Genomic DNA, 13,025 nt, shown 5'->3' on the forward strand with positions numbered 1-13,025 from the left:
TTTGCTTCATTTTGTTGGAAATTAAACTATAAACTTACCTATCAAAACTAATGGAAACTTGAAAGACACGCTCTGGTTGTGAGAATAATGGACTAGCAGGTTCTCTGACAGTACCACTCAAGTGGAAACCTGAAAAAAAATAACATACATATAGTACCTCAGCACAGTCTATTGAATAAAGTATGAAATGCTTTAATAAAGATAAACAATGACACCAGAAAATTTGCCTTCAGAAACAAGGATAAGACTGTTCCATACATGTATATCTAAGTACTTGCTGCAAGTGCACTGCAGTATTATATGCTGAAATGCTTGCTTTCATGATCTGAGATCATTCACACTGCTGGCTGCATCTGAGATTTTCAGACCTTTTATATATTTTAAGATCTCAGTGCCTGCTGCATGTACATGTACCAGAAACTCGGTGCTTGATGCATGCTACAGAATCTCAAATACTTGCTACACGCACCAAAAAACCAGTGCTTGACAAGGCACACGGACCTCAAATGCTTTGCTGCAAGCAAGTGAACCTTAAATCCTTGCTATGTGACATGGATCTCTATTGCTCAAGTGTTTGCTGCAAGCCAAATGACCTCAATGCTTATACAGAATGAATTACTTCTCCCTGCACATACAATGCTTATAAATTAAGACAACATGCTGAAGAAAGTGCAACATAAAGTATTTGAAGTCCTTGAACTTCTATATGGTGTACAATTCGGGTTGAAAGTCTCATTTGCTAGGGCGTGTAATATATGTGCACGTATATAAGTATGTGTGTACATCATACACAGTATATTAATACATGCACCTATATACATGTATATATTTGTAAGTCTATAAGTGCACACTTTGTTAATGTACACACATATGCATCTGTGCATGCAGAATTACGTGTCTTTATTTGTGTACAGTTACAATAGTTTTCCTCTGAGCCTTGAATTATATATTTATTATTTTACATTATATGCGAGCACCCATATATTAACAAGTGCATGCACAGAAAAATAAACCCACATATAATTTTGCAAGTGAATAAGTATATAAACACAAGTGAAACATGTATGTCCATATATGTTCTCACCTACAACTGTATGTATGTGTGCAAGCAAACTTTAAAATGATGGAATGTGTGCACTACATCTTTTGGCCCAAATGGAACACCATACTTCTAAACAATCTCAGAGCACACATGTAAGAGCTAGCTAATGAGAGACACCATTTCAGATGATATAAAACTAGAAAATCAGCCACATAAATTCAAGTCTGTATAGTTCACAGATGTATGGCAGTTCATTCCTTTATTTACGATCTGGAATTCTCATTTCTGCAACCACAATTTTTCAACTGAACTTAAAGACACCACTATAAACCAAAATGCTATATCTCACAACAGTTCTTGCTTCTTTCTGTGGTTTTTGATGCTCATCTAACAACCACAGAAAGACAGAATAATTACCGTATATGTCATTATATATGAGCTTGTACCGTATTACATCCTTCAATTCCTTGGAAACCATAAAAGTTAACTATCAATCACTAAGTTACAGCAGATATCACAAACTTAATCACCTCATTTAAGAAAGTATTTTCATGTCTTCATCGTCACAACTGTACTCCTGATGACATTACCTTTTTTTTTCTATTTGTCGTTCTCCCAATCTTATGCAATTTAAAGACTGTGCGCTAATAAAACATCACATAAATGATTAAAAAAACAAACAAAAAAACGTTCGTACAAGTTGCCATACTTCAAAAAATGTTCTTAAACTGCCAAAAAAAAGGGACAAAATTAAAATTGCAAAAACTTTCCCAAAATAGAACTGACCTAAATAAATACTCCATATAAAACAGGTGACTGTACACAAATTTAGCACAATCTCATTAACATTGACCTCAAAAAAAGACACCTATGATTTATAGTTCCTGTTGCATAAGCAACATCAATATTTATATATTATAAATTATAATTTTTATTTACCACTTAAGACATTTATGTTCATTAATTAAGTTAAAAGATTCTTTAAGCATTAGCATTGTAAATGGGATAATTCAACTTTCTAAACTAAAATGACTATGTTTTATTCTTCTGAAGTTTTTGACTTGTAATTCTTTTCATAAGTGTTTCTGAGTTATATACTGTATGAGTCAGCTGGTCCTAAATTCCTCACCAAGGCAGTATATATTAACTTGTTTCTCCACAAGTACATGATAACTGCCTCATCACAGAGACTCAGAAGCAACAAACGAATGACAAACATAAGGGGGAAGGTCTGATTCTCATCCATCAGAGGTTCGTCAAAATCTCGAGACAAACCTCTGATTTATTTATTTCATTTATTTGGTGAGCATGCGCACTCTTAATTACTAAGGGAGTGGTTTCTGCCAATCAGAGTTCGCCACTGTTCGAAAACACGCCAAATTTAAACTTCAAACAACATAAAGTAAAGTACTTGCTAAAAATGAATATAGACGATATTGCATGACTGCGATTAATAACGATTTTTTCCTATTATCGCATCTTTAGAAATTTACCTCAAGAAATATATTTGTTCCTATAGTTTTGCGTCAATATCCAAAAGGACCCGGTCACGCATTTCACAGTTGATTTTGATTAGTTTGCGATGATTTGTCATGAAACGTCGCCGACTGGCTGAAAAGTTTTACATGCAATGTTACCAAACTGAAGATATCAGTGAAATGTGCCAGAGGTTAAACCCTTAGCCTGTTAAATTTCTAAAATGGATTGGGCCATCATTCAATATGGGCACTACTATTTATTATTCGAAGGGGTTTTCACTAAAAATTTACTGACTGAATAGCGAACAGTGCAGACCATGATCAGACTGCATGGATGTGCAGGCTGATCTTGGTCTGCACTGGTCGCAAAGGCAGAATCACTTGCCACCAGCAGGCTAAAGGTTAAGCAAACCTCGGTAGACCTCTGGTATGTGAGAATGGTGGAACGTAACTGCCTAATATGATATTCAAACCTACCACTTCCCAGCTGGACAACAGCTGTTCTACCTAGTACTGGTTACTCTGATCTTTTTGGTTATTATGTTCATGTAGTTGCAACATATTTTGGTATGATCACATAGTTATGTTAATTTCTTGATTTCCTACATTCAGTAATAGTGTTAGTTCACGTTCTTGTCATAGGTTTCTAAATATTTCAATTAACAATAATAGAAAGTATTTATGAATTCACGCTTTTATTACCTCCCTTTAATAATTTCATAAGCATAACTTTATAATTTTGAACAAGTACTTTTCTACTGACAGCTGCTTTATCTGTTTTTAACATTAAAATAAAAGCACTATGAAAGTATTAGTTCAATGTATATTACTTTTCATGTCGACTCCTACATAATTTTGCATTCTACATGTTATTAAAGCCTTAGAGCTAAATTTAGTCGGTTTCCATTTAAAAACACAACGTAATTATTAAGAATATCTTAAATCTACTTTAGAAAAATGAAAAGATTGTCTGGACCAATTCAGAAAATACTTTCTTTCTAACCAAGCGTTTTTTTTCTATTGTAAAATTTCTATACAAATTATTTGATTTGATTAAACAGTAATTTATTAGACAATACAAATACCTTAAGTCTTTATATTTTCTAGTAAAATGGCTTAAATCGTACACCTGGTATTTGAAGTGCGTATTATTCTGCTACATTGGACCAAGCCCTTTCAAACAGAAGTATGTTTAACAATGTTACAATACGAAAAGAATAGAAAAGCCGAATGTGTCAAAAGCTACAAGAGAAATAAAGTTTTGAAACCCTAAGAAGATTAAATGGGGGAGATTTTCCTGTTTTATCATAGCTTTGGAACTTCAAGAAGGTCTTTCAACGAATTTGAAAAGACGACTGAAGTGTTTTGCTTGATACAAACCAAACATGATAGCCCTTCCTTGCCATTTGGGAAGTTTTTAAGCTATCTTTCAGTGCATTTACAAACACCGATCAAACATAAAATATCAAATTAATTGTACTAAATCTCAACACTGTAAAGACATATGTAAATAATTTGCATGGGGGGAATAGCATGCAGACAAGAAAGAAATGTCCAAAATTAAATGCTGCACAAAGAAAATTGGCCACATTGAGTTACATTCGTTTATTGCACCCAAAATTTTGTAATGTACATCATAATTTATCAAACCTCAATCCTGAAGGACAAAATCAGGCTCAAGTAAGCTTCCTGGAACAACAAGTAGCGTTACTGTGAGCTGGTGTGGTCATGACTCCAGCTTAGGTCTAGAACTTCGTTCTCCAATGCTCAGTAATAAGCTGAAATACCACCCTAATCAACTACATTAACTTACCTGTTCTGCATATTTCTTAAGTTTTAGGTGTCTCATTTAGTCTACAGGTGTGTCAAAGCTACAAATGTAGAAGAATAGACAACTGACACTGGAACAGAAACTTAACGTCAACCCAAATGTCATTAACGCATGTCAAGCAGAATACCCAAATCTAAAAGTCTGAAAGATTCTTTTCAATGTCATATGAACTGTTTAAAGTGACAATTGCTGAACTGTAACATGTATGTGTAGTTACAATGTGCAAAATTATTAATGAAACAAGAGCCGTCTGAGGACAGCAATGCTCGACTATTCAACAGCGTTGTCACTGAATGAAGTTAAATGCACAAGTTGAAAAAGGGGCATAATTTTGTAAAAATATAAAACAAGAGTTACTGAACCCGTGCAGTGCACGTTTGATCATTATAGTGGATTCCCATTAGTGAATACTGACAATCTGACTAAAGTACATATCCTATTACGCTACGCATAGGATCTGAGAACGACCTATTCATTGCCTCGTTCTGACGACCCTTTCGCTAGCCAATCAGAGCTTAACTTACAACATCTTGCAAATCTACCTGTAGCCTTGACTTTTGATATTTACAATTCTTATGTCATAATGTATCAGATAGCCGGTTAGCTCAGTCGGTAGGCCACTTGCTTTGTAAGCGAGGGGTCCTGGGTTCGAGCCCTGGAATAACTGCACATTTTTCTTACTCTTTGACATTCGAACATGTCGTCTGATTGGATAAAATAAAAAAAGCAATACTGGAAATCCAAAATATACAGAAGACGAATGTGAATGGGTCGTTCTCAGATCTTCGTTTAGAAGATCAAGTACTTTAGTCAGATTGTGAATACTGAGATAACAGCTTACTGTACACACAAAAGTTGAAAAAGGGGCATAATTTTGTAAAACTGCATAGCAGAGTTATAAAACCTGAGCTTTTCATGCCAGATCATTACAGTGAACAAGTTTGTGAAGTTATAATCCTGTCATGTTTCCCACAATTGGTTAAGGAAATACCAGCTTATTTTCAAAAGCGAAATCAGAATGCAGACGCCGACAAATTGGTGAGAGCAATAGCTCTACCTATTCTTCCAATAGTCAACCCAACCCTTTCACGCACTTTTCCTTTACATGCATCCTTGGGATTGTCAAATGCAAACGCACTTTTCCTTTACATGCATCCTTGGGATTGTCAAATGCAAACGGCATGAAAAAGATAACAGATATATTTGAATTGTATATGCTCATAAGAATCACCTGGTGGAAATTTTCTTTCATTAATTTGTGACATAAAACCTTTTGTTATAAAATATAAATACCTCATATAAATATTTTAACACTGGAATACACATTTAATATGACATATTAACCCTTATCCTGCTGGACACAATTGATTCAGCCTTTGCGACCCATGCAGTCTGATCAAGATCTGCACTGTTCGCCATTCAGTCTGTATCTTTTTGGTAATCACCCCTTTTAACAGTTAATGGTACTGTCCAAACTGAAGTTCATTATAGAAATTTAGCAGTGTAATTATTATAAGGATTAATTCAATTTCTAATACAGGGACTGCGTTTTCGGCGAAGTTGACCGATAACTTCGCTTTTAAATATTTCACTTCGCCCTTCCCGCCCAGAAAAGCGAAGTTCAAGTCGTCCTAAAAATGGATGAAAGGAAAACATAATCGGCAATAAAGTGCGCCGAGATTATACATCTCAGTTATGTAAAGTCTGTAAACACAATACGCAATACACAGGATGTCACCTGGAGGCATGCGGCGAAACGTGTCCATGACAACAAAAGATGATCACTCGGTTTCAGATTGACGCCGCAGAATAAGCTGCTAATTGTTTGCATTTAATGTGATTGCAGTACACGATAATCAAAGAACGAAAGAGTAATAATTGAAGTTGACCGAAATCGGAGATCAGAGAGCCCGAAAACTTCGTAAAACGGCGATAATTAACTTCCGAATTACAAACCTAATTACGTGATTGACATCTGTCAGTAGCTAATTAACATACGATGCTCCGCCTACTGTCATAATTCCGTTTGTGGCAGCGAACAGTATTGAAATTGAAATTCACTGAGATTTTGATTGACAAAGCAGAACTTTCAAACTCGAGACGCATATCGCGGATCGAGCCGACGCACGGGACACTCTTTTTTGTGCGGGTCAAATTCGAGTTTTTCTTGATTTTCGCGGGTCAAAACACGGAACCTCGGGTCAACCGCACGCCCTCGGTACTTTATAAGGAGATGTCTTATCCAGTAATTCATGGTTTCGGATAAAAAATCGTTTCGAAATTTTTATTGCCATCACAATGTAGACTACCCGTTACTCCCGACGTTTATTTTTCAATCGGATCTGCTTACTAATCATTTTAATCTGCATTTCTCTTTCATTAAAAAATATGTTAAATATCAGGCCCTTGACAAACTATTAAATTTGTTGTTTGATAAAAATAGCAGACAACTCTTTTAGTACATTTTGAAATGTGTTAAAGGGAGGTATTACACTTAACCAAATTTTAGATTTTTTATGTCAAAATATGTAGTTTTAAAAAATACTGCCCCTGATTTTTAAGTCTTTTATCTACTGATCAATATAAATAACATTTCATTGTAAGTTTGAGAGTTTTTTAAACTCTGTAGTTTGTTAAATTGAAGGAAAAACATATAAAAATTTTAAACTCAAAATGCTCACATGCGAGAAAAAGCTGCTCTAGGAAGGAAGAAATCCAAGAAATATTATTATTAAGTAATAGTAATATGAGGAAAGATTTTTTGTGTCAAGTTGTCAAACATTTTGCAGTAAAACAGTGCAAATATGTACTGTATTGTTGAAACATTGCACAATTTTTATTTATGTCATAAAAAGATAATACTACAAATGGAACTGAATAAACATTATTATTGTTATTAAATGCATGTAAGCAATGTCCTGCCTCATGTCTGCTGAACTTCTCCCAAAATTTCAAAACTTCTCCCTATTTCCCCAGGAGGGAGAAGTCACTTCTCCCTAATTTTCCAGGCTAAGGTAGTCCCTGCTAATATAGCACATGTAATTTCTAAGCAAATTTGTACAACATCTATGACGGTCCTTTGGAAGCTTAGAATGCAATCGAGTATAACAAAGTAACAGATTCCTTTAGAATAAGTCTGTTCTGAGAGGTAACGAAAAGTGCAATAATACCCCTCACACACCCGGGCCAGCACTGGCTTAAGCGGAACTCCAGTGCACAGACATTGAATAGACTCCATGATCCCAAACAACCAAAAATATAACAACACTGATTTTCAAAGATGATTACATATAATTATTTGAATTTGATGATACCCTTTAAGGCAACTTATGTCTAACTATATAAAAGAAAGCTTTGAGGGAAATATTAAAGTCACATAGAGATATTTTCAATACATCAGTGCATGCCCAAAGCTAGTACAATTGACAAGTATTTTACAATCTAAAATTTATCAATCTTCCATTGTTTCTAATTAAACAGTACAGAATGACATTTTGTTTTATGTAAATACAATAATATCTGTACTTTTAGCCACAAGCAAGACCAAGTGAACATTAAAACTTTACATATTACAGATTTGGAGAAAGCACACCCCCAGGGCATAAAATTCAAATTCTAGGACGACCCCATCCATCACCTACCTTTAATATTACCAAAGATACGAATTACTATTATAATGTGGTCATACAAAGACTTTTTTATGCTGAACTGTACTTCAAAAGGATATATATTGCACTAAATTTAGTACATTGTAGTTGCCATGATCATATTATATATACATTAATAAGTTCATATTTTACTATGATTATATCACACGGCTTTGATCTAGTATCTTACCAATCCCACGAAATGATGCGAATTGACGCATTATTTACAAATGCAACTCATCAAAATGCTCTTTATTTATTTCCATCTTTATTTTCGTTACACATCGTAACTTCAGCTGACTAAAATGCCTTTGAGCCCATCTCGTGAATTACCATGGCAGGAATATTACATCTTAAGTGTATAAAGTTCTTTCAAGTTTATGAACATATTTCATGTTTATGAATTTCTTTCAACTGGAGAACCATTGAATTTCAAGGAAATGTTGGTTGTATATATATATAACCCTTAATATATCCCTTTTTATGGCCATATGCTATTAAAAAAAAGTTGGGTATATGATAAGTAGGTAATAAAGTCCAATTCCTTGAAAGAAAAACTCTCAAATACATTATATTTCTTCAACTGAAAGCCTTTCCCCTTATCCCCATCGATCCTTATTTCAGGAAATAATGAAAACTATTTAACCCTAAGCGGGCTAAATTTCTAAAATGGACTGGTCCATCATTCCATTTGGGCAATACCACTTACTATTCAAAGGGGTGTTCACTTACAATTTACTGACTGAATAGCGAACAGTGAACAGATGTGCAGACTGAACTTGGTCTGCACTGGTCGCAAAGACAGAATCTCTTAAAGGTTAAAACTATACAAACTGAGAGGGGCTTTTTTCACCGAGTTCATTATTTACTCTCGTAAGTAAGTTAAGTGCACCAACTTTCCTTTTCGTACCTAGATGTTATATAGGTGCAATTTAACATTGATCAGGATACAGATATAAGAACCCTTGACGCATTTAGTGGTTTTAGTATCTGATTGTAGCTCACACTGCATGACAAGTATAAAACACTCCAGATATATGAGAATGAGCCAGTTTTAATATTATTAATATAAAGAGATGAAGTAAACAGAGCAAAGACAGAACTTAAAGTAGGACAGATTGAGCACACGAAAATTTAACTGGACAACTTGAAATGATAAAATTCACTGTTTGTACCTTAAAATTTTGTATATACCAGAAAAAGAAAGTGATGCCACAACTATTTTATTAGTAATATAACGACAAAACGAGATAATAAATGCCCCGAAACATGCCCAAAAATGCTACAATTGTCTGCACAAAATATGCCAGATTAGGGGTTAGGGTTTAGGATTAGGTTTTAGGGTTAGAGTTTGTGACCTTGACCTGAGAGACCCAGGTCATAAGCACGACACAGTCCTCAATATGGTTAACATTTGTATCAAATTATTTTCAAACCCCTGTATGAATGTTGAAGTTACAGCCCAGACAAGAATTTACAGATGGACAGACAGTGAATTAAATATCCCAACCTTTGGAGGAGGGGCATAAAAAGCAACAAAAAGACACTGATTTGTAGAATCGATATCAAACATGACCAAATTAAAAATATCACAAAACCAGTAATTCTCTTATTACACCTGTTATAACATGTTCTGGCCCTGTATTTCCCCATATAAAATAGCTGGAGTTCTTGCATGCAAATTAATTATCACAGCATACATAGAAAAGTCTGAATGTCATACCAAGGAAAAGAGATAATCTTGTCACAAAATGGATCAGCGTTTTATCTTATCTTAATAGCTTATTGAACTTCAGATTCTCCGGCAATCCAAATACCCATTGTATCCCTGATAAACAGACAATTGTCGATCTCATTTGCATTTCAAAAAATGTAAACAGGCTTATCATACACTGATAATATCATTTAGAAAGTCAATATAATGTCTGGCTAACAATTTATAAAATATTTCAGAACCTAACCTACTTATACTAAGTTCTTCTTAACCAAATTATCAAAAGCTTTAATTTCTACAAGAATATAATACGTACAATCGGAGAACTACTTTTTCTGTAAATATTATCAAGATCAATTTAATCTGAAAAAATAGTTTAAATCACATATTTAGCTGGTATGGTTTTTACTGGTACGATTTTTTAAAATAAAGTTTTATATAATTTTTTTATGGAGGACTGAAATCAGAAATGCAACCCTGCCATTGCTCACTTTCAAAATTGGGCTTCAGAAACAACCAATCAGACTGCCGAGTTTCAATTTTTTGTGGCTGATCCTCAGTTTCAATTTTTCTTTGAAGGTAAAATTGTACTACCATATACCCTATAATATATCCCCTCACCTTCTTTGGAGGTAAACTGCACTACCATACCCTATAATATATCCCCTCACCTTCTTTGAAGGTAAACTGCACTACCATACCCTATAATATATCCTCTGACCTTCCCTACATAAAGAAAGAACATTATATATAATTATATACAATACAAGCATACTATCATTATGTAAACACGCTGCCCTGCTGGGTGGGAAAAAAAGATGTACCAATGTTACCAATTTTAACCCATCCCTCTACTTTTAAATAACATAAAGATTTATTTATACTCAGAGGACACTACAGGAGTGGGAACCCTAAAGAGAAACAAGAGCAATACAAGCAGTTAAAGCTACTCGCCCATAGCTTGGCTGAAATTTTTCAACATGTTCCTTTCCACTGAGTCTGGCATAGAATGTATATATTATTGAACACTGCAAAAATGGTAAAGCGGGCAAAAATAGAGATTATCATTACATATTGGTAAAAATGCAAGAAGAATGTAAATTTTCTGCATTAATTTACCTTCTGCACAATATTTTTGGTTATTCATAAGAATATCTTGCAAAAATCTTACATCAATAAGTTTGTACTAACTTGTCACTTTCAGAGTACTCACTTTTTATAGATTTTTGAGGACTTATTATTCACCAAAAAGGTTTTGATTAGTCCCTTTAATTTTACAGTAAGAAAGTGTTCATGAATGTTGCAATTTGAAATTTGATGACAACATGACTAAACTACATTCATGACAGCGATCAAATAAATAATTTAAAGAAAAAAAAAACCTTTATTATTTATCTTTATTGGATCCTGATGAAGGTTATGGTAAATAATCAAAACTGGTAGATTAAATTTTAAATCAGTTAAACTTGACTTGGTGTTTGACGTGTTGTTCCTCGCTTTTATTATTTCCCAGTTCTTTATTATTTGAAATTATAAATAATTTTTTTCTTATTTCTTCATGTAAAATTTCTACTATCAGATATTCGCAAATATTTTGTAACACAAAGATATTCACTGATATAGTACTCTTGGACACATTTATATCCGGCACAAAAATTTTATCATTCTAAACCCAAACCTGTTGATACCAGAGAAGAATACACAAGATATTCTGTGTAAACAAGGCTTGTTTACTGTAGATATGCAGTTGAATGGATGTCATAAACTGAAGATGACAGAAATAAGTCAAAATGACAAAAACGGAGGTATGAAAAATCTGAACAAGTAACTTCCATTGTATGTCTTAGGTTTCAAGTCAAGGTAAATGAAAAGAGAAAGATCCCCCCCCACCCCATCCCCCCAACACCCGATTGTGAGAATGAAGAGAGCTCTTCAGTGGTTTTGTTGACTATGCAAGGGCATACTTTAAATCTATATCTAGTAAGCATACCATTAATGCACGAAAAAAAGTCCATGATTTCGAAACTTAATTTTGAGACCATTCAGAAAGCAGTGTAATAAGCCAGTAAAAGAAAGTTTAATTTCCCCATCTGCAAATGCAGAAACCAGATTCTGCTAGGAAGGTGAAAAACAGTGACATATGCACAGGAAACCTTAGAGTCATGTCTGACATTAATTTCAAAACAGGATTTACACACATCCTCAGCAGATAGTTCCCTGTTAAAATATCACTTCCTGTGAGTTACCCAGAGTTCCTGCTTCACTTCCTGTGAAAAACAGCAGCTGCCAAGAAGTGTGTCCTTGACACTGGTGCATTTTTTACAGCATAATGTATTTGACAGTCATCATAGGGTCTGCCAGAATGAAAGATGAAAACTTTAGAGCAGTCTACTTTGGTAAGCTATTGGATCTGGTCAGTACTTTGTTGACGCTAGGTCATATTAATTTAACCCTTACCCTCCTAACTTCTATAATGAATATGTCCATCTTTCGATTTGGGCAGTACCATTAACTGTTAAAAGGGGTGCATACTAAAAAGTTACTGACCGAATGGCAAACAGTGCAGATCATGATCAGACTGCAAGGATGTGCAGGCTGATCCTGATCTGCACTGGTCGCAAAGGCAGAATAAAACGTGTCCAGCATGATAAGGGTTAACACTTATAATGGTTCAATGTGAACTTAATACAAAATAATCATTATAGATACTTTTAATGTTTGAATTTACTATCCTTCCATGGTTCTGACCAACCAAGATATTTCAGCACAGTCGTATCATTTTGATAACATTACCGGTACTGTAAATACCTATGAATGTTATAGATTTAAAACGTTCAAGACTTGCACTTATTATCATAATCTATAATTCTAGAGTTGAATGCAAATGAGGTGTAAATGCTCCATTATTTATATGCACTTAGACTTCTTTCACGTTCATCACTCGCCACTTGCATTAGTTAGAAATGCAAGTTTGAACAATTATTATTACCTCCCTTTTGCCTATCTTGTTTCTGTAACCAACAGAGAGACTGGAAACAAATGGTTGTTAAAATACCCTAGTATTGAATATAATATCAAATGGAAATCTAACACTAGAAATTAAAAGAAATGAACTTTTTAAAATACTTTCAATTAAAAAATGTTAAAGATGATGGTGTGTGTGTGTGGGGGGGGGGGGGGATCATCATATCATAAAATGGGGGGGGGGGGGGAGATCATCATATCATAAAATGCTGCTTATATATGAGATTCACAACCTGCAGGTGTGCATCTAACTGTCACATATACATTGTTAAACAAATTTTAGGACAAA

At 34.2% G+C, this 13,025-nt stretch overlaps 1 protein-coding gene across 1 annotated transcript in view; it reads right to left on the reverse strand.

Annotated features, from left to right (window-relative positions):
• Positions 1-13,025, reverse strand: part of LOC123524259 (zinc finger SWIM domain-containing protein 6-like) — a 63,654-nt gene that overhangs the window by 43,072 nt on the left and 7,557 nt on the right. The window contains exon 2 of the mRNA XM_053539070.1: positions 39-129. Within this exon, the coding sequence (XP_053395045.1) occupies positions 39-129 (91 nt within the window). The remainder of the gene's footprint in view (positions 1-38; positions 130-13,025) is intronic.

This window comes from Mercenaria mercenaria, chromosome 3 (genome assembly GCF_021730395.1).
Source record: "Mercenaria mercenaria strain notata chromosome 3, MADL_Memer_1, whole genome shotgun sequence".
Taxonomy (NCBI): Eukaryota; Metazoa; Mollusca; class Bivalvia; order Venerida; family Veneridae; genus Mercenaria; species Mercenaria mercenaria.